Source organism: Hippichthys cyanospilos, chromosome 8 (assembly GCF_059441005.1).
Source record: "Hippichthys cyanospilos isolate Australia breed blue-spotted pipefish chromosome 8, RoL_Hcya_1.0, whole genome shotgun sequence".
In the NCBI taxonomy this organism is placed as follows: Eukaryota; Metazoa; Chordata; class Actinopteri; order Syngnathiformes; family Syngnathidae; genus Hippichthys; species Hippichthys cyanospilos.
Genome location: NC_142376.1, coordinates 18,068,633 through 18,091,247, shown reverse-complemented (window position 1 = coordinate 18,091,247; position 22,615 = coordinate 18,068,633). Strand labels below are relative to the sequence as shown.

The window sequence follows — 22,615 nt, the reverse complement described above, 5'->3', positions numbered from 1 at the left end:
CATTTTATTAGGAAGCACAGAGTTATAAAAAACAACAGTTGCCAATTATAAGAGTAGTAATTTTCCATGCGGTCAATTAGGGAGCTCAATTTTATATGACCATCACCTCCTTGGAATGTCTATGGAAGGCAACCTCAAGATGGACTTTGCACAGTTCAAGTGAAAGCTGGCTGTTGTAAAAGTGTCCATTAATTTGGTACAAGACGTACATACAGTAAATACCACCCAAAGATAAACACTGTACTGTACTTTGTACTTTTGGTGGCCGATGAAAAATGTTGCTCTTCATTGAAGCTATTCGGTTGTTTAGGCTACTGCTATTTGCGATAAGATGGGCCCAGCCTCCGTAATGTTTCCTGTTCCTTACATCAAGATGGCAAAGAGGTATTTTATTGCTCTTTGCGGCTTAACTTAATTCATTCACTCTCTTTGTTTTAAAAGCACTCTGAATGTTTATGTGTGCTGTGGAAATTTTAACGTGTTACATAAACATTGCCTTGTCATTGCAGCCTCACCAGTGTGGTATCACTAGAAATAAACATTGTCTTGTCATTGCAGCCTCACCAATTTGGTATCACTAGAACTCAGAGAAAATCTGTTGACTTTCCTCCCAGAGTGAGTATTCATTCAATTTGCCTGTTTTGTTGCACACGCAGTCATGTACTGAAGGAACTCGTCCAAGAATGCATTTCAGCATATTTTTCTAAAGATTCCAACCTGTCTTATATCCTGTCTATTATGTTCTCTTTACATCCACAGTTCACTGTCATTGCTGCACAGACTGGAAGAACTCGATTTAGGAAATAATGAATTATATAATTTGGTGAGTTTCTTGGATTCTGGGAAACTTGTATTCTCTGACGCTTCACTTTTCCCCCATTTCCTTGCTGTCATCACATCAGAGTAGATTAGAATTCCTCAAGAACAGCTTCCCCCGGTCTTATCACACAGATGGGAGGGGGCCATCTGCTTCCAGCTTGGGTTTTAGGGTGTAATCTAAAATCGTGTGACTGTGAGTGATTTACTGGCACAAGAGCCAAAAGCAGACTGCAGTGACGTGGCCGTTGTGTTGCGTTTTTGTCTGCTGAAATACACAGACTACTTCTTATGTTGTACAACATTTTGTATTAGTAATTTTGATTGATTGTTTTAAAGAATGAATCAAATTCCTATCTGATGATTAAAAAAAAACCTCTTTTATTTGCTTGCATTTTCCTGTCAATTTATCCTTTTGCTCTCTCATTCCATTGTGACATTCTTTCCCACCACACAGCCTGACACAATAGGCTGTCTTGTCAGTTTAAAGGATTTGTGGCTAGATGGAAACCAGTTGGCAGAAATACCTGCGGTAAGACTATGTGATTTTTCCTGTTCTTGACTATTACACCTCTTTTATCTTTTTTTTCCATTCATATTTTGAAAGGCCAAACTTCATTCAAAGTAGCTTAAATTTGTGCTGCAGAATTGTGTCACGCTTAACAGTAGTTTTGGGGTAAATTTTTCGGGTGATGTTTGTTTAACATGCATGCAGTGGATCCATTTTTTATCTGGTAAAATTAATGAAGTTAAAAGCCTTGAACGGACTATGTTTGACTTCTCAATCTTAAAAGTGTCTGCATCTTTGAAATGAATCCTCAGGAGATAGGCAGCATGAGGAGCCTTTTGTGTTTGGATGTGTCTGAAAACAAACTGGAACGACTTCCTATGGAACTGGGAGGCCTGCTAGCACTCACTGACTTACTGGTTTCGCAGAACCTCATTGATGCTCTACCAGAAAGCATTGGTAAAGCTCTCGTTTATGAACAAATGTCAAGTGGTGCTCCTAGCTACATTCTAAGAATGACTCACTTGGTCTTTTCCCTCAGGAAAACTACGCAATCTGTCTATTCTGAAAGCCGATCAGAACAGGCTGTCGTACCTGCCGGAGAGCATTGGCAACTGTGAAAATCTCACTGAACTTGTGCTCACAGAGAATCAAATACAGGTTTGTTTGGAACTCTCAACCGTATTTGTTAAGGATAAAAAAAAGGTTTTGTTTGTACTCGCCTCTTTTATAAAGGCCTGGCTATTTTCCACCTTTTTTTTGTTTGTTGTTGAAAGAGGAGAGTGGAATGTCTCCACTAAGATGTCAGGCAATAATTCAATGTGTTAAGATATACAGTGATCCCCCCCCCCCACTTCGCGATTAATGGGGGGTGTCAACCCACCGCGAAGTCTGAAACCCCCCCCCACTTCGCGATTAATGGGGGGTGTCAACCCCCCGCGAAGTCTGAAACCCGCGAAGTAGGGTATCAGTTCCTAGATTTCTATGTACGCCCCAATATAGCCATAGTAACCATAAACAATCCTTTTTTTTTTTGTATTTTTGGCATATTTTATTTCCTTTTTCCTATTATTTAACATTACATTATCCTTATTAACATTATTAACATTATTGTATATTCATTAAAATTAACTAATATTACTTTGTTTGTTGAGAATTTGTTCTCAGGACTGGTTATCTGCACCAAGACTCCGGTGAAAGAGTACGCAAGTCATCACGTTGAACTTCACATTTATTTTGGCTCATGTATGGTGTATCATGTAGTATCTGTTGAATAATAAATCAACCACAATCTTAAAGTCAGTCAACTAACATATAAACACTTGCCGAACTTTAATCTATGAATTTACTGTATTTTTAGCCGACATTAGCGGGTTTGCAACAACTACTAACTATAAAGTGCAACCTCTACACAAACGAACACATTAACAGAATAAACACGCATCGCTTACTAAACATAGGCAATAGCGTGCATTATCTACATGAATGATAATAAACTATAAATATGAGCTTACGTTGTCATTCACTACATCACCGTAACGAGCCGAGTGACGCAGAGAACGTAAAACAGGAAACAGAAATGCAAAGCTACCCAACAAATTAAAAGCATGCATTTCAATATAAGATAAACGTCACGAACTCTAACGCTTAAAGAATTCTTAACATATTTATTAAGTAAAATTACTTAGTTATTTGATGAATACAGTACTGTATAGTGTACTTTTTTGCTTTTTTCACTTTTTTTTCCATTTTTGCGCATTTTTTAAATTATTTTTTATTTTGAAATATTTTTAATTTTTCCTGGAAAGACCCCCAAAGTACTGAGACCGCGATATCTGAGACCCCGAAGTAGGAGGGATCACTGTAGATAGTGTATAGCAATGGCGTTAAGATGCACCCAAGATGTGCTTGGGCTATAATCATGGAACCTGTTAACTGCCAACCCAGTGAAAATATTTGACGTCATTGGCAATGAATGAGATTGTACTTACTGTTTGCTTGTTCCTACAGGCACTACCGAGAAGCATAGGGAAATTAAAGCGGCTATCCAACTTCAACTGTGACAGAAACCTTCTAACATCATTGCCGAAAGAGGTTCGTCTTCAAATAGAAACTACTGTACATATCAATGCATCAACCTATTCACTTTATCCTTAAGCGCTACCAGTTAAACATTTATCAGACACACTCGTTTTTATATGCAGGTACTGTAATCATTTTGTAGTTTTAAAGCCATTCAATCAAGTACAGTTTCTCACCCAATTTTGAAACAAATGTTTTCATTTGTTTTTTGTGATATTTTTTTTCGAACAGTGTCTATTTAAGTGGAAGCTGGTGTGATGCCAAACCACAGTATGTAAGGGGCTCCTCTGAACGCCGTACAATGGTCTTGTGTCTTAATGATGCAGAGCTTGGAGAAACATAATGGCACACTTAGCCTCAGAAATGATGTCATTGTTATTGTTTTCGCAAAGAGGCCGTTGCATGACATCAACGCTCACATTGTAACCGTGGTGCACAGCATTGATGTGTGCTTAGCCGAGCTACTAGACCATTGGTATACGTTTATAGATCCCAATGATTGCTTATTATTTCTCTTTCGGAGGCTTTCATTTGAGTTGGGCAGTTTGGCACTGTGAGGCCTTTGCCTGAATGTTTCCCTTTTGACACTAATCTACTTTGTTGAAGCATTTTACTCGTGTTTAACCTTTTAACGCAATGCACTGCATTTGAGCAGATTAATAGATTACTTGTCAGCTTAGATGGCTCATCAAGAGCGAGCCTAATTGTTTCTAATTTCAGGTCGCACTGCTGCATTGCATCGACTCTTAACTGGACTAGAGTGCCACTGATATTTCTGGGACATTCTGTTCAAATGACCCCAGCAGATTTTCTCCCGTGTTTCTTAGATTAAAAGCAGCTTTCCTATCCATTATTTTCAGTCCACAAACAGATATGAGCCCCCGCATTTACACAGCCATACGACGTCGTTGATTTGCTTCCCAGGATGCTGGTTTCATTGGCTCCTATTGTTTTTGCTCTCCAGATTGGAGGCTGCAGTGGCCTGAATGTCTTCTGTGTGCGGGAGAACCGACTGACGAGGATACCGTCGGAGCTATCGCAAGCAACGGAGCTGCATGTGCTTGACGTTTCTGGAAATAGGTCTGTTCTTTCATTCGTAGGCTAGCGGAGAATAACTAAGCTATCATTTTAGCTTTTGCCAAAAGTTTCTAGTCAAGTAACCATTAGGGATTGTCGTGATGAATCACAAAAATTGCCTACTTGGGATCGAGACTGGGACGAACGAGAGACAAATTCGGGAGAGGTTTCATGAGGTTGAGTCCACGAGAACGAAATGAAAACAGAATTTTGAAAAAAATCTTACATACTATTTATACAAAGAAATTTAACAAGCTTGCATGCAAATGTAAACATAATCTAGCATTCAATTGCAAACCTACAGTAGAAGGAGTCTAGCTTCACACTGCAGCCTGAGGTGATCCAATTCCAATTTTTTGCCCCTATGCACCTGTACCTGACCTTTTAATGGCAGTGTGGACATCACAGATTCTATTTTTTTAGATTTTTTTTAAATGTCATTCAGGCCATTTCGGTATGTTGTCCTAAATCTGATGCATATTCAAACTTTTGTCATGCAACTTCACTCTGAACGGTCTGACTCGCACGTAACAAACAAGCGACAAACGTCACAGTTCTGTGCACAAAAAGGCCGGAGCAGGTTGGAAAATAAACAAAACAAACAATAGTAGACAAGGCTAAGACAACTCAATGCAGGGCTCGCTAGATGTGTTTTCTCTGTCTGTTTCTCTCTCAAAGTTGCTGGCATTGCACAAAATGCCACTGCCAGAAACTCACCCTTCGTCTTCTCAGTATACCCTATTTTCCGGACTATAAGCCGCAGTAGCAAAATATGAACAAAAAAACGTTTTTTTTGGTCACGGATAAGCTGCACTGGACTATAAGGCGCAGGTAATATCATGAGATGTTTATGTAAAGAGATGATACATGGAAGTTTTTTTTTTTTATTATTTAATTTTTTTATACTTGTCTGCAACATCCTCTCTTTAACAGACTGAACATACCTGCATGTTTAGTCCCAACATATTTATAGAAAATGGATGGATGGATATTTTCAACAGTTCAAAATTGAAATACTTCAACAGCATTTTCTTTTGGCTCCCTTTGTTTGATGGATTTTTTTAGTGAACGTATGAACACATTGCACATAATTAATATACACAATCATAAATACATAAATAAAATCATATATACTGTGTACTGTATATAAAACTTGCACATCGAAAATTTACCTAAAATTTTATACATTCTCCTATTCAATTTAAACATATATATAGTTTTAATAATATGTTTTAAAATTCTTTCACCACAGCCATCGATTAACATATTTTTAGTTCTATTTCATAGTTTTCCATAAATTGAAACCTCGAACAGATACACATATTTGCCTGCTGGTGGCTAGCCAAAAAAACAAAACAAAAACAATAACGGATAATCCGCACAGGACTATAAACCGCAGGGCTCAAATCATGAGGAAAAAGTCGCGGTTTATAGTCCAAAAAATACGGTAATTTACCCCTTACATTTATCAGATTGAAAATACTCTAGCTCTTCCATGACAGCCATTTCAACATCAGCCAGGTACATCCGTAAACATTAACATTAAGCACACTTGCTGTGAACTACGTCACGGTGTCCTCAGTTCGCATGCTGGACAGCTTTGGGCTATCTAGCATTCACACACTGGTCACATATAGGCCACATTTATTTGGAAATGTGCATGACCACACCAAAGGAAAAAAAATAACTTTCACAAGAAATTGGCAGTGTGTACCTAGCCAAAGCTGTCTTTTTCTTATCTGGCAATATTTTACTATTTTAAATAACAAATAAAGGTTTATGATAGTAAACTGAGCATGCTAATAGGGAAAGAAAAAAAACACTTTTAACATACCGTGCACTACATAACAAATGGTCAGGACAATCTTTCAAGGACATTTTATATCCGAATCTTGCTTATTTTAATCCCAAGTGACAGAGAATATGCACACATTTGGCCAGATTAATGGTGTGTATGTTGTAACCATCTTGAATAAGCACTCTACTGATCCCCTCTACCCCTCCACCCCTCCACCCACCCCATTTGAAATGCTTGGAGTATCTATATCAGATGTCATAGATACTAGTATACAGTACCATCTGTCATATGCAGTATGTCTTCGTCTTCTCACTTACGTATGTTGTGTATAGTATCTATCACTCATCAATGAAGGTTCTGTTGTCTCTGAAAAGTACTAGAAATGGTGTGTGTATGTACAGTGTATATATATATGTGTGTGTGTTTGTATGTATATATGTGTGCATCCACTTGAAATAGTAGAAATGAGATATGATGTTTAGGCTTTGCTGAGTTATTCTGTGTGTGTCCCACCAGGCTTGCCCACTTACCCATGTCTCTGACCACGCTTTGCCTGAAGGCTTTGTGGCTGTCAGAAAACCAGTCGCAACCCCTGCTCACCTTTCAGACGGATGAGGACCCTGATTCAGGCGAGAAGGTTCTCACCTGCGTGCTGCTGCCCCAACAGCCCTTTGAGTCTGATAACAAAGGTACATATACATTTTTTTTTCGTCCTTTTTGTATGATACACTTACAGCATTTGCTTTTGGGTGAACTCAACTAGCTTACGGTTAGCTGCATACCAACCGATGAGAACGAACATGACTGAACTGGACAATTAAATACACGCTGTGACTGATCCTTGCAAAATTTGCTGCTTGTCATTCTAACACGATGCAAAAGTGACACCTAGAGTACTTATTGGTTAAGGACATTGCATCACTATTATTTTATTCAACCACAAACATCGTGGCATCTTTGTCAATGGAATAGCTATGTTATAATACTGCAAAAAGAGGCAACAAATGAGTCCCTGAGTCAGTGTTGATAATTGAAAGGAATGATCATCCTGCTCTAAAGCATTTGGTGGTCCTCTAGCACTCATTGTTTTTCAGCCAAAGGTACATTTGAAGACAAATACAATAACAAATACAAAACAATGTATACTGTATAATACAATATGGGTCTGGCTTGAAACCTCCGACTGCATCTTGTTTGGTACCAGAGTCAGTTAGTCAGATTTCACTCGTTGGACTAGAATGAATAAGTCATTTGAGGCAATAATAAGTCATTTGAGAAATATCTGTAAAAAACTAAATAGATGGCAGAAGCAAAAAAAAAAAAAATACAAGTACTGAACACCATTGCTCATTATAAATGAGTAAAAGTACATTATTTATAAACGAAAACTTTATTATTACATTTGTTTTCAATTAATTTAGCATATTATTATAATTATTTTGGTTGAGACACAAATCCCACGAGATGTCTCACAGGTTTTCACAAGAATGAGACAATGAAATTTGAAATGTAAAATAGTGCCTAATATTTTCTGTCTGATTTTCAAAATCTTATCCTCTTTTAGAGCATAGACCAAGAAACGTAACACTTGCGCATGCAAATGTAAACTTAAACAGAAGAGACACTTTTTCTCATTTTTCAGCTGCAGCTGTGATTGTTCCTCTTATCGACTAGTTAAACAAAATGCATGCAGCTCGTGATAGCTGCGCTGTATGGCATAATTATTTTCTTTGGGAGTGTTTACAAACTGCAGCTATTGAACCTTTAGGTATTCTGTTAAAGATAAAAAAGAACAGTTTTTTTTTTTAAAAACAGATTAGAGCAGACCACAGACTAGGATTGACCACTTTTATTTATTTTTTTGATAATCAAAGTTTCGTTAAACCTGCACTATGCTTAGCAGCGTACTGCTTTCCTCATGAGCGACTTTAAGACTAATTTCTCCCCAGTCATTTTTGCCTATGAGATGAAGTGACATCAGGACCCCAGGTGTGATGTTGGCGGGTAAAGCAGCACATTATAGTCAGCCTGATTTGTTCAGTAGTTATCCGTAGGAACGGTAACTGTCAGGCTTTCAGCATAAAAAGGTATTGATTGCATTTGGGTTGGCTGAAGTCTCGGAAGTCATCGGTGGCGGTTGGCTGGCTCAGTGGTTAACTTGCGTTTTTTGACACTAAATGTGAGTTCAAATCCTGGTCAGAATGAACTGAAACGTAGGCCTGGATAAAAATGGGTGGGTTCGATCAGGAAGGGCACAATGTGTAAAAAAAAAAATATAATGTAATATATAAATATAATATAAATATAATGTGCTAATATAATGTGAGTGACCCACTGTCGTGACCCCTGACAATAAATTTCCTTCTTTTTATTAGAAAATGTTATAATCAATAATAATAATAAAATAATAAGTTTTAAGTAATAAAATTTTAAGTAATAAAATCAGTATTAATTTAACCACGCCTATACTCCTAAGCTGTTAACCAATTTTTTGGTAGCTTTTACTCATCAGTATAGATATATTTTTCCAACACTTGTTGGATCAAAAATCTCGACCCAACCTGCAGTGTCAAATCCTCAACCAAGCGCACTGGGTGCCCCTTTTGGACCCACTGCTGGGTTAGCCATTTCACACAGCAATTTTAAGGATGCCGACCCTTGTGAGGATAAACGCCTCTAGAAAATGGATAGATGGATGAAATTTATTTTTTACAATGTTACTTTTTTTTTTCTTCTTCTGACATCTACTCCTGACATGTCGGCTTGCCTCCCTAGTGACATTTGAGTGATCGTCCTCATCTTCCTCTCATGCCCTCATGATCTAAAATGTAGATGCCCACTTCTTGTTCTTCCCCCCTGATCCTTCCTGCTAGAATCTGTTGATTATGAGTGTATCCCATATAGGATCAGAGCGCCTGTAAGAGATCACGGCCAGTGCTGTCCCTTGAGGGCTGCCTTGGACGATGTTACTTGGAAATGCGGTAGATTGGACAGCTAAAGAGGCTTAGCGGCGACTGGCTAACATCCATTAAAATCTTGCCTGCTCGGCATAAAGATGCGCCTCAATGCTGGCTCATTTGTTGCCGGATACAACAGTTTAACATATCCTTTTTGCATTATCATGGTAATTCTCATGGTTTTTTAAGAGATTGTTTCCGCCTGAAGAGTAAAAATCTCGCATTGATTTTGAAGTTTGTGTTGAGACTGTCGCACGCCAATGAAGCAAGGTGGGGGCAGGGAAGATTGCGTTTGCTGTAAATTTGTGACTAAGAACGGATTTGAAAGTGCGATCTGGCAGTTTGGGCGCTCTCACAAATGAGTTTTCATTTCAAGTTTCCAAAAAGCCAACAAATGCATATTGACTATATTTTGTTCTAGTATTTGCCCAGTCGCTGCTATATCAGCATTATATAAATGGCGTTCTCTCTGTCGTCAATAACCGACTGCAGGCTCTGACAATCTCGCCCGCTTCGGAGCCCTGGAGAGCTTGGTGAATGACATGGCAGACGACACGTGGGACAACAAAGCTATGAACAGGATCAGCGCCATTCACTTCCTGGATGATGACGAGGAGGAAGACGATGAAAAGGTAAGCCTTAAACTCAAGAGCGCGGTGTCGCCGTTGTGGACCAACAAAATCCTCTTCACGTCACATCAATCTGTTTGACACGGCCTAGCTCTCCCTGGGCGCAAATGTGTTTTCGGTGTGCTGTCACTCATTTAAAATGTAATCCAAGCAAGACCAATGCTCTGCAAAAGAATAATAGGGCAAAAAGAAAAAAAAAGAATGCAAAGCAAAAAAATCTTACTTTCACATGGACAAAATGTTGGAATCTCATGTGAAAAACGTAATAAATAGTTGAGTGAAAAAATGTGTACTTTAGACACTCACATACACCTGAAAACTCTAACCCTAAACTGACCCTAACACCAACTCTATCCGTAATCTCAAGACATAATGATAATTTTACTCAAATTTACTCAAAACTCAAATGCCCAAACCTAACCCTTTACCCAAATTTGTATCCAACCTCCGCCCCCTCACCATAACCCCATCAAACTCGACCTAAATTTTACCAACCCAAATTCCCAAACATGATCCAAAATTGAATCCAAACACCGCCCCGTGCACATAATCCAAACCCCATAAAGTAATCTTTCACCCAGTTTTAACCCTAACCATAACTCAATCCTAATTTTAACCTAGATCCTCTAATCTAGTATTACCCAAATTTTCATCCACACTCCGCCCCCTCACCATAACCCAATCAAACCCAAGGTCAATTTCACCAACAAATTTTTTTTTTTTTTTAGATAACATCTATTTTTTTTCTTTTAACAAACGGTCTTCGTTCTTGTAACAATCTTTTTTTCATGGTATTGTCACACTTTTTTAAAAAATATGACATTTCACAAAAACATGACTTCTTCCATGTTTAAGATCCTGATCGAAATGAATTTGTTTAAGGCAGATTCCAACATTCTGCAGGACAAAATGCTGATTACCAAAAATTTGGCGGACAGTACAGGTCAAATGTTTGGACCTTTTCATTCATTTTCTTCCAGCAATGATGGCCAGTCTTTTTTCTTTAGCTAGTGAATTGGGTCTTGCCATGATATGAATTTTAACCGTTGTCCGCTATGGCATTATATTTGTGCCACAATTGCGAGCGTGCCAAAAAACATTTTGAGAGCAGAAAATAAAACTGAGCGAGCGAAAACGGATTTTGAGCGCAGGAAAAAAACTATTGCACGTGTAAAGATAAGAGCGCCGATGGATTTTGAACACAGAAAAAGAAGTTGCTCGCTCAAAATTCGTTTTTGCTCACGCGATGTTGAACGAGGGAGGGAGGAGTATCGCGAGCGAGAGCGAGATGTTGAGCGAGAGAGGGCTATCGCGAGCAAGCAAAAAGGAATTTTGAGCGAGCAACTTCTTTTTCTGTGTTCAAAATCCATCGGCGCTCGCTCAAACTCTTATCATTACGCGCTCAATAGTTTTTTTCCTGCGCTCAAAATGTTTCTTCTGCGTGCTCGCAATTGTGGCACAAATATAACGCCATAGTCTGCCAGGGCTTTCAGCTGGGTATTAATTAACCTGACTTCTGCTCATCATAACTGATGGTCCCAACCGCATTGATAGAGCAAGAAAGTGCACTAATTAACCTTTATAAAAAACATCGGTGAAGTGAAAACCATTTGAGGTGACTTCCTCTTGAGGCTAATCAAGAGAATGCCAAGAGTGTGCAAAACTATAATCAGAGTAGAGGATGGGTATTTTGAAAAAATTAGTCAGACATCCATCTAGTAGACCACCTGTGCAAATTCTCATGCCCAATGACTCTCAGCACTGAACGTTTTACTGTTCCATGAAAAAGTCATAAAAATGCCTTTAATCGACAAAACCTCTGCTGACTTTTCATTGAAAATGACCAATACGGGCACTACAATCATCCAACTGAATAATCGGTCGAGCCTTGAAATGTTTTTGTGTGTGGATAAATACTTTATTCTCATACTAATCTGAATATTATTACTGTCATATGTATTTACTGTGATCTGGTTCTTTCTTTTATTCATGCATTAAAACAAGTTGGAGAGGGACTGGGTTGGCCTATGAATCGCAAAAATACACGTATAATTGGGAAGCATTTTATCTGAATTGAGAGGGGGCAAAAAAAAACCCATGTATTTCAACACTCATTATTTAAACTAACCATTCATTCCTATTTGATTTGCTACAGCATACGTAGATGAAAGTGGTTACAGGCAAACTGTTTTTCACGCTGGTTTCTGTTGGCTGCCTTAACACCACTTATATGGACCGCAAGTTCTACACATGCATCATTAACACAAGTTTGCATCGTCCTCCCAGGGAACACTACTACGCCGCGCCACTCCCCACCCGGGCGAGCTAAAAACAATGAAGAAAGCAGCAGAAAACCTCCGCAACGACCTGAACTCCGCCAAAGGCCTGGACACCAACAAAAACGAGGTCAATAACGCAGCAGACAATGTGACCACGTCTGTGTGACCAGTACTTTTTTTAATTTTTTTTGGGGATTTGTGTTTTTACCTCCCGTGTCGTCCCGCACAATCCAGCAACTTTTCTTCCCCCCTCCTTCCTTTAACCCGACAAACCCTGCTGTGGCCTTCCCGTCCTGTGATTGAACCCTGGAACGCCTGTAAAGCTTCGTTGTCCCTCAGGGCTGCTGTGCCTTCTTCCTGTTTTGAATTCACATCCACAGCAATAACGCTCAAATGAAAATGATGTGTTTAAAAACGTTTTAAATGCCTCTTTTAAAGATAAAAAAGACACTAGGTAGTTGCACTATGTTTTTTTTTTTTTGGAATCGCTACAATACAGTCAAATCGTTATAAATGTGTTATGTATGTGTTCTATATCTATTTTCAAACACTGGGTGATTTTTTTTTTTTCTATTCTGGGCATATATAAAAGCAGGAGCTTTTGGATCTACTGATTTAAGGATTGTTGTATAGTCTCATGTGAATACTTTTTTACCTTTTGGCAGCTCCAATGTAAATAGACATGTATAGCAAATTTAATTTGTTTTTTAAATTTTCTTTCCTTTCAGAACTTGGTACATTTTTTCTTAATCTAAAGGAAATGAACACAATCTCATTCACTCACATCTTATTCAGTCCATTTAAATGTCATTGAATACATTGGCCTTGAAGGCTTTTCTGAGCATCTTCCTGAACGACTGCACATGGCTTCAGTTCAACAATGTCGAAATGCAATTCAATGCTCTGTAATATTTCTAAGTACGTAGACACCAAAATACAGCTGTGTCTTTTGCGGCTTTTTCAAGCGAACTGTTCACAAGTATGATAGGCCTGACATTTCCACCAGAAGGACACAGCGACGGCATCTTTAGAAATGCCATTTTGGAAATTCCATCCCAATGTATACATTCTCTCTCTGATCTCATTTAAAAAAAATATTTTATTACATACAATATAGTGCATGATTTGTGGACCAGTTTCATAAAGAGTTGTTTTATTTGTTTTTAATTATTTCCTGATCAAACTGCACAAACTCAGATCTTAAAGAGATTTTTGAACCTTGAGATCTGAACGACTTTTAACCACTGATCAATAAAACGAGTGCAACACTAAATGTGTTTCTTATGACTGACTTTCATCATGCAGTACATAAACAGTTTAATTTCTCTGGGAATATTTCATTTAAAGACTAAAGCAAGATAATAGAGTTCCGAAGCGATACATCGAGAAAGTTATCTAGTATCTTATCGATTAATTTCCTGTCTGTCTATTGCTTGCTCATGCTTCTGGAATGCCGGCCTTGTCAACCCTGCACGTAGCAACATCTTGCATGCTATGTGTGAATAGTGTATTACTATCATTTCTTGATCACGCTTGTCTTTGCATTTTACAACGCCTCGCAGTTAGCCATTCACAAACATACCCATTTGGTCATATAGTTGTCAGTCTAGAAAAAAAAAAAAATACTCCCCCACCCTTGACCCTGGCACTCAGGTGGGATCAATAAAAGTAACACATCAGTCGACTGTCCTCCATGTGGCTCAAACTGTCACTTGTCAGCAGGGTCTTTGCAACCGGCAATCAGCTTGGCGAAAGTGTCCTTTGGTGATGGCTCATCACAATCTGTAAAATGAGCAATTTGAGGGTCATTTTCGACATTCAAAATCAACCAGCTGATCCTCAACATAATTATCACATTGTAGCAGCAGGTGGCGTCTTCCACTCCACTCCAGGAGAATCAAAGCCATCAAGCTGGCTCATCCCTCAAGTCCACTTGCAAAAACCGCTCCTTTCCAGGAATTGGCAAAGTAGCAAAAGCCTGTCTGCAAAGTAGAGTCCACGTCCTCCCAGGCCCTGATGGGGTGTGCGGTTACCAATCAAAGGAAATGGAGAAACCGGCTAAGGTGGGTTAATCTGCATGAGTTTGTGCACTACAAAGTACAGTATTGGAAAATGTATTTGCAGGTAACATGTTTGCCCCTATATATATATATTTTTTTTCTCATATAATGTATGTGATTACACTCTGTCACACACTTTTAATATCACTCAGAGCTCTGCTGTCACCTCAAAATGCTATTCACTGTCTTTTCATTCCTTATCAACAGGAAGCCGCTAGACAGCTGACATCGAGTGATAGCTTTCCACGTCGATTTCGCCACCAGAGAAGTGGCACTCAAGAGGGACGGAAATTTCAGCCACCCGGACCTGTTAATGCCGGATGCTGTTTCCATGGAGACCCTGCCCACTGTTCAAAGCCCCCCTCCATCAGCAGGCATCTGAAGCCTGCTTTGCAGACACCTCAAGAATTGCTCAGCACACATGTGCCATTAGGGGTACCTGCGCATTTGCTGTCACAATATGGTTCAAGGATGTAAATTGATGGGGGAAAGTACAGTAGCTGTTTCTTGTTTCTATTCATTAAAAAGACTATCTATATAATGAAGCTATTTTCTATATCTAATCTCAATTTGGCTTCTGCTTAGTTACAGATCAAAGTATCTGGCCAAAGGGACGGACTAGGTATAAGCATTGCTGGTGGGAAAGGTTCTTTGCCTTACAAAGACCATGATGAGGTTGGTAAACCACTACTGAAGCCTTTTAATTTCCTGCTACATATTTCTCCCCCCAAAGGGAAAAAAAAATATCAACATGTGGAACGAGGAACCTGCGGTACACACAAATACATTTCTAAAAGGGCAGTGGGCAGGATTGATCTCAGCTGTCACTCAAATGTGCTTATTACCTTTCAGGGTATTTTTATTTCCAGAGTCACAAAAGGGGGGCCCTCGGAAAAAGCAGGGGTCCGTGTCGGAGACCGATTACTGGAGGTATTGTTTTGATTTTTCCCTCCTCCTCGTTTGTATTTTTTTTAAATCGATCCTCTAACATTTCTATCAGCGCCGACAGACAAATGGTGATTTAATTCCCACTCTGAACAATAGGGAGCGCTAGAGTACAGACAAACGTGCTACTGCAGTTTCTTTCAACGATCAAGTCAGAAATTACTTCCATGATAATGGACAAAAACAACATATACAAACTCCAAATGAGTGCTTGCATTGCTGCTTTTACTTCTATGAGGAAAATACTTGTATGCTTTTGGTGGAAAAAGAAATGATCACGCACTTGCATAAGAGCCGCATTTATGTATTACGTTGTGAGGCTTCACTTATCAAAGTTTCATGTCCCTCTCCAGGTCAACAACCTCAGCATGCAGGGAGCGACCCACCTTGAGGCCGTCCGGGCCCTGAGGAATGCCGGGAGCTGCATTAAAATGAAAGTGTTGCGGGAAGGAACGCACTTCAGGCGAGAGGTAGCGAATGACGTAGGTGATGCTGCGAGCCGGCGGCCGTGTGGCCACGACGGCGCCGAATGCCGAAGAAGCACGTCGCAGAAAGCCGAGGGCGGGGAGGACTGTTTGTTCCAAAAAATGGAAGGGATGATGTGCAACGGCAATGGCATCGTGGGTAGAAACGGAATGCGTTTCAATCCCATCATTCATTCTCAGGGCACCACTTGGTGCCCTTAATAACAACCCCACTTACTCTTTATTATTACTGTTTATTTTCTTCCCCAGACTCATTTAAAGAGTGATTTGAGAAGGTCTCAGATGGAAGCAGGAGCCTTGACCAAAAAGAATGATTTGCATTTGGACAAAAACACAATGAAAGTAAGCCATTTTCACATACTCATTTTCATCACAATTTTAAAAAGTTCCCAGATGCCCTTGAAACCAGTCCATCCAGGATTAACAATTAAAATGCATATTTATACTTTCTTAACCGAATTGGCAATGCTTTGTATGGCTTTAGGAAATCAAATGACATGTAAATAGCTTGATCTGTTCCAAGCCCCAGAAATGCTCCTAAACCCTTTCAATGAATACTATTAAAAGTATTATTAAAATTAATAAAAACGTAAACAAATACATATCAGAATTACATTAGTGCATAAAAATAATAATAAAAAAAAAACATATCAACAAAGCACTCCTAGACCCTTTAAATTAAACATAGCGGTTTTAATTGTAGCAGTTGACAATATGAATGCAGTTCACTTGTTTGCCTCCAGATGACGGCGGTGTGTTGGCGATGAGTCCAGAGCAAGAGAGAACTTTGTTTGCTTGTTCAATTTACGTTAATTTTTCTTTTACATTTCCTGTGATCCAGTAATCATTTACAAGCCCACAGGAACAATAATAATTATTTTTGGATTATTTTGAGCATGTAAGTTTACTTAAGTTTAGATTGGGCTCATGCAAAGTGCTTCTTGTGTGACGTCATTGCTAAAGTGCTAACAACGTGCCAACAACGAGAACGTCAGATACAACAGCATACAGCACATATGACACGGGACAGCATTTTATGTGAAAATGTACAATGTTAGGCGTAGCTAATGTCAATTTTATGTTTGTTAGTTCTATGGTATAGGTTTTTGGTGGGAAGTGTGGATGAAATGAGTGTAGATGAAAAGTGGAAGACTACAGTAAACATCAGTGCAAAAAAAAACAACTAGTGTCTCATTTGTGGACAAGCAGGCCTATTAATAAATTATAAAAATGCAACATGAACTGTAACAAATACGGTAGATATCACGGGTTGTAATAATGTATTACACTACGGTCTTGTTGGAGCGAGTGCTGGTGTCTCATGTCTCATATTATATGCCATTATTGTGCGCTTTCGTATCTTGAATTTTCTTTCATAACTAGAGACAATATTTGTCTGCTGAGACGTTTCGTAACCTGAATTTTTCATAAAAAGAGGCATTCGTAAGTAGAGGCACACACACACACACACACACACATGCACGCACGCACACACACGCACGCAAGTGCACATTACCGGTACACAGTTAGACATGCGCAAGAGAAATCACTTCACCATTCGCATACCTAATATTAACTTTCATCCAAGACACCTGAGCCTGAGCTTAACAATTGTTCTTTTGTTTGTTTGTTTTTTCCGAGCTGTGCCATGGCTTGACACACACTTAAATGTGTTCCTCAGCTGGCAGACAGAACAGGTGTGCTTGGGGTAGGGGCGAAATATTTCAGTCATCGTTTATTCCCGAGTATGAAAAGAGCATGTGAACGTAGCACAACCTATTACTAGCAAACAAGCTAGTCAAGAAGCAATAACCAATCACCCTTTTGCTAGGTGGGAAGACAACCTGCAGAAACAATGCAATCTCTGTGTAATAGTTTTTCGTCTCCCTTCATACGCCTAAACATGCGTGCCCCATTCCTTCCCTTTTGTTTATTGAGTCGGCTTGGACTGTCTGTCAGAGCTCCGTATCAATTTCGTGAAGGTCTGAAGGAGCTCATTTACGTTGTCGCATAACAGTGACAAAGAATTTACCCTAACCCTAACCTCTGACTTCCTTTTACTAATTAAACTAGGTCCCAAACAAACCAGCAAACCATAATTACTGATGGAAACCTTTCAAGGACTCACCCTTGAATAATGTGATGGTCGTTGTGCACACACACACAGTGCACTTTTTATGTGGGAGCAACAATGAGGTGAACAAAGATTATTTTATGAAGCAAGTTATAAATCTGCAAAAAACACAGAACTCAGGAAGTGGGGAAATACTTTTTCACAGCGCTATACATTTGATGTAAGTAGCTCACGTAAATACTTAGATGGTAATAGGTAATTTCACACTTGGTTGGTGGCCTGACACACCAAAGGTCCACACATGTATACAGTACAAGCAATTTAAAAGTCACTTTTCCATTACATGTCCTCTTTAATTTGAATTGTCATGTAAATGCCAAGAGAAGGTGGACTGAATTAATAGAGAAACGTTTGATGAGTAGGCTTTTTTTTTTTTTTTTTATAAATCATCTGTATTATTTCATTTTGTTGAAATGAAGATTTCCCCACGTGACTGTGAACACATGAAGACAATGAATCCTGACAAACAAACAAAAAAAATGAATGAAAGACATTTTAAATTAGCGTCCAGGTTGTTTTTCAACCTTTGGAAGGCGATTCTTACAGTTTCGCAAATAGTAAATGGACTGGGGTTTTGTGTGTCATACCAATTCCCAAAACACATGGTTAAATTACTGCAATGTAGCTTTATTCAACAAGAGCTTAGGCACTTACAGTCCATGATCATGTAGTTAATGAAAATGGTTTCAAAAAAAGAGGAGAATCGATTACCAGGTCCTGTCTGACTTCAAATATATTATCTTTGCGTGCAACACATCATCTGAGATCATTTAATCCTGAATCTGGTACCTGTCATTTCTTTGACAGATCCCAAGGATCATACTCACTCACCCCTCTACGTCTGATGAAGATGTGGAGCTCTTGCCGCAAATCGCCAAGAAAGAGGCACATCGCGACGCAGACATTCCCCAGAGTAGTGTCCCTTTGGAATGTTTTGACAGTGCGTTTTATCCACCTTGAACGCACGGAGACTTTAAACCACTGTGGGAAGTCATGCTAATGGTATCAGGTGGCATTAGTCATTTACAATTTGTGTCATGTTGATTACTTTAGAAAAACTATGGATCCTCAAGATGTAATGCAAGCGACCAGACCGGCAAGTTTTTTTGCAGAGTGAGCTGCAGTTTAGCCATTTGCTCATTTGACTTGCAGCCCAAAATTTGAGGTACGGCCCCAGTACAGAGGCAGAGAACTCAACTGGTTTCACTACAGAAAATCATCAAAGGGACTTCAAGCTGTTTAATTCCACTCGGGCTCTCAGTTAAAATTGTCTGTTCCCTGCCCTAACTTTGATAAGAAGTGCGACTGTATCATGCATCCAAAATTCACTGCAGATTTGGATCAAAATATCTTAGATTTTCCGCTGGTTTGCATATTTGCTTCTATTTTGTAAGTAAGACATTTTGCAGGCCTAGATATTAAATTTATCAAATGCAATAAACAACTGCTCCATGTGAACCCCTATTTGAGGTCAACAGGGTGTGTTTTGGACTAAGAAACAATTATCTCTGCAAGATTGTTCTCTCTTTGGCTCACTTGGGTTCCGAGCGGAGCCACCTCTCTCCATCATATTAATTTTGGTGTGTAGTGCAAGACCCAAGCGCTAGTAGATGGCAACACAAAGTAAGCAAGAATTTAAGTATAGTTCAGTGATGGCAAAAACAAAATCAAAACCGAATGAGGCAAGAGAGAGCATAGAAATCGGGAAAGGAAATACATTGTGACTAAAGAGGATACGCTGGAACAAAAGGAGCCAACTTGGAACTGATAGCAGACAGGGGGCGAACAGCGGGGGGTTGAGTGAGCGACAAGTCATGTGAAACCAGTGACAGGGAAAAATATAGTGACAGAACAGATAATTCCCCCCCCCCCCCCCCAAAAAAAAAAAAAAAAGAATTCAATGCATCAGAAATGAGGAGCTCATCTACCACATAGGCAACGTCAACAATTTGTAGACAGGTGCTGCATGATCATGTTTACCTTTTCAAAGCGCTCTGTGAATTACATTACACCCTCGGTGCATTTATTCTACTGTTACAAAGACAAACAAAAGGAAAACAAGAAGAAAATCCAATTAGCTTTACCCATTTGCATGTCTTGCACACACCTTTTTTGAAACACATTGAGGCAAATTGAAATACTTTTCTTGATGGGATCCTTTCTGATATTTTCTTTTTTGCAATTGTATCATGTAGCATATTTTGTCAGACAGTGAATCAGAATCAGAATCAGAATCGCCTTTATTGTCATTGTATAGCATACAACGAAATTTGGACATGAATAAATGGACATGAATAATAAATTTGCCTCAACAGTAGGCACATGCAAAGATAGACCTATAGTGGTGTATAAGCACCTGCCCTTTTGACCTGCTTGAGAAAAGTGTTGTCTTGGCCAGTTTTGTCTTCATTCATCAATATTTAAAAACAAAAAAAAATGACCCTTAGCCCCACATTGTGAGGTGCTGAGTGCCAGCCACGATGATCTGTCAGAAAATGCATTCACTTCACATACACCGCTGAAACACTCTCATATACTCAAAACTCAAAATGGAGAGAGTGAAAACGATTTAAAAAAACCAAACAAAAAACATCTAAAATAGCATAATAGAATAAAGAATAATAAAGGACAACTCAAACATGTCATAGTTCAACAAATCAAAAATCCAATTTAATCATACATGGTCCTCAGTCGGAAAAGGGTGGATTGCCCTCTTCGGGATGGGTATTTGGTACTGCTCTAAGTGGAGGAGTTCAAGTATCTTTATGTCTTATTTATGAGTGAGGGTAGAATGCAGAGGTGGGTAACTTACATTTTTTTGCTGGTCCACCATTCATCAGAGCACCACCGCCCCTTTCCGTGATTGTCGGTCCGTCATTTTCTTGAGCCATACGAAATCGTAATCGTCGGTTCCGTCAGTCCGTTGGTGTGTTTTTACCCAACCTTCCACCAGCACTAGAGGGCGACATTTAACAATTATTTTTCTTGTCCATCATTTGTCAGACGCTGGTCTACATCTGTCTGCACTCAAACGAATTATTTTTTTCTCTGTTAGTACTTATACCTAAAGTTAACACCATGGTTCTACAGTTACAGTGCAATTGAAACACGACAGAGAATATTTGTGTAACACGAAAACAAAGCCAGCTAAGGGGTTTAACCCTAGGCTATAATTCACCATCATGTACTACTACTACTACTACGACTAGCCGCAACAGTGACAATGTTTCATCTTTTGCATCCAGTTTTTATACAATTTTGGGGGATGTGGTCTAACTGAGGAATGCAGGTCTGTGTGTGTGGGCGGGCAAAACAAACAAAAAAAAAAAATCATTTAAGCCAAACATAAATGCGCTTTTTATTTGGCAACATATTAAATTAGACAACAAGTATATTTATTACTCTTCAGCTATACCGGAATTTAGAAAATAAAATTTGCAAATTGCACGCCTCCTTATGACAAACCGGGACAATTTTCCCCCAAAAGGTTGTGTGGCATCACTAGGGGACGTTTAGTGGAGGGCTTCCACCAAAAGACAACTACATCGCCCAGCATGCAGGCCTGGCTGATTCCAACAGGGGGAGAAGACTGAGCAGCTAAGGAAGAGAGAAGAGACACTCAAGCCAGAAATAACATCGAAATACTGAAGCCAGAAGGAAGTGCAAACAGACTTTATTTGGACTTTGACAGTTTTGATGACTTTTATTTGAACTTTGTGAACAATTACTTTTGAATACAGTGAACAAACTTCATTTCAAGCTTTTGCATTCTGATCACCTGTTTTGCTTGCTTTTATTTGTTCTTTGTCACGAAAGTAATTTTGAACTCCGAGAACAAACCTGATTTCGATCACCTGTTTTTGAGATATTTTATTTGAACTTTATTGGACTACATAACGTACTATTTTTAAAACCTCACTTCTGTGGCCAGAGGCAGCGCCAAAAAACAAAGACTAAGCTAAACAAGGCACAAATCTGTAACTGTTAAAAGATCAACTAAATCAGTTCCAAAACACCCTAATTATCTCAAGGACCCCCTGCAGTCAGGCCACGGACCCCCGGGGGTCCGCGGAACCCACTTTGAGAACCACTGCTTTAATGGACCAATACAAAAAATACATCTACTCTTTGAATTTAAGACCGCCACAAGGCTAAATGTTGTTTTTGTGGCATCCTAGAAATGCCAGTTAAAACCTTTGAGTGTTGCAAAATCCCCAAAAAGGATTTATACATGTTTTGGGTATATTCCAAATACATCATGAAGACAATAGCAGAGGAGCGAGTGCTGCGGTATGTGATTTTGTGCTGCGATAGACATTGTAGGGAAAAAAGCAGGATGGAAATAGACAAGAGCAGCTGAAAGAAATGAAGAATGTTGTGTACTTAAAGGCTTAGCATTCCCTTTAGACGTCTGTTTTCGCACACTTCTGTGGCTACAACGAACAAATCGTAAACAAGCAAACAAATGAATTTGTTTTCCCACTGACTTCACTGTTTACTGACTAAACATAACGAATCCTTTAAAAACATAAGCACAAAACAAAACAACACACAAACAACTTCACTAGATAAAAAGACATTTCAAAAGTCATTTGATGGTATGTACATGATAGACACGTAGATGTAGTTTTTCTTTAAGCTGTCAGACATGTCACAAAGGCGCTTTTATTCTGCTTTCTACTCTGTCAGTGCATCGGTCAGAACTAACAATAGAAGCTCTTTCAATCATAATAAGTTAAAAAAAAAATGTGACAATGTGCAATTTGTCACTGTCTCCAGCAAAGGGAGAAATATTGGTCTTGAATCTGGCATGGAACCTCCAAGGTTGAACACCACCCTTTTTGG

The 22,615-nt window shown here is 39.1% G+C and overlaps 2 protein-coding genes across 2 annotated transcripts in view; both read left to right on the top strand.

The window, feature by feature from the left end:
* lrrc1 (leucine rich repeat containing 1) overlaps window positions 1–13,419 on the top strand; it is a 29,793-nt gene extending 16,374 nt beyond the window's left edge. The window contains exons 5-14 of the mRNA XM_088421951.1: window positions 559–615; window positions 760–823; window positions 1,274–1,348; window positions 1,639–1,783; window positions 1,866–1,984; window positions 3,335–3,418; window positions 4,371–4,486; window positions 6,798–6,970; window positions 9,731–9,870; window positions 12,154–13,419. Coding sequence (XP_088278077.1) covers window positions 559–615; window positions 760–823; window positions 1,274–1,348; window positions 1,639–1,783; window positions 1,866–1,984; window positions 3,335–3,418; window positions 4,371–4,486; window positions 6,798–6,970; window positions 9,731–9,870; window positions 12,154–12,312 — 1,132 coding nt within the window. The 3' untranslated portion in view covers window positions 12,313–13,419. The remainder of the gene's footprint in view (window positions 1–558; window positions 616–759; window positions 824–1,273; window positions 1,349–1,638; window positions 1,784–1,865; window positions 1,985–3,334; window positions 3,419–4,370; window positions 4,487–6,797; window positions 6,971–9,730; window positions 9,871–12,153) is intronic.
* Window positions 13,420–13,529: 110 nt separating this feature from the next.
* On the top strand, window positions 13,530–19,234 carry LOC148420373 (uncharacterized). The gene is made up of 7 exons (XM_088421953.1): window positions 13,530–14,209; window positions 14,414–14,641; window positions 14,792–14,881; window positions 15,059–15,136; window positions 15,505–15,771; window positions 15,886–15,978; window positions 18,578–19,234. Exons 1-7 carry the CDS (start codon window positions 14,192–14,194, stop codon window positions 18,728–18,730), a joined length of 927 nt encoding a protein of 308 aa, XP_088278079.1. The 5' UTR covers window positions 13,530–14,191; the 3' UTR covers window positions 18,731–19,234.
* Window positions 19,235–22,615: the final 3,381 nt, after the last annotated feature.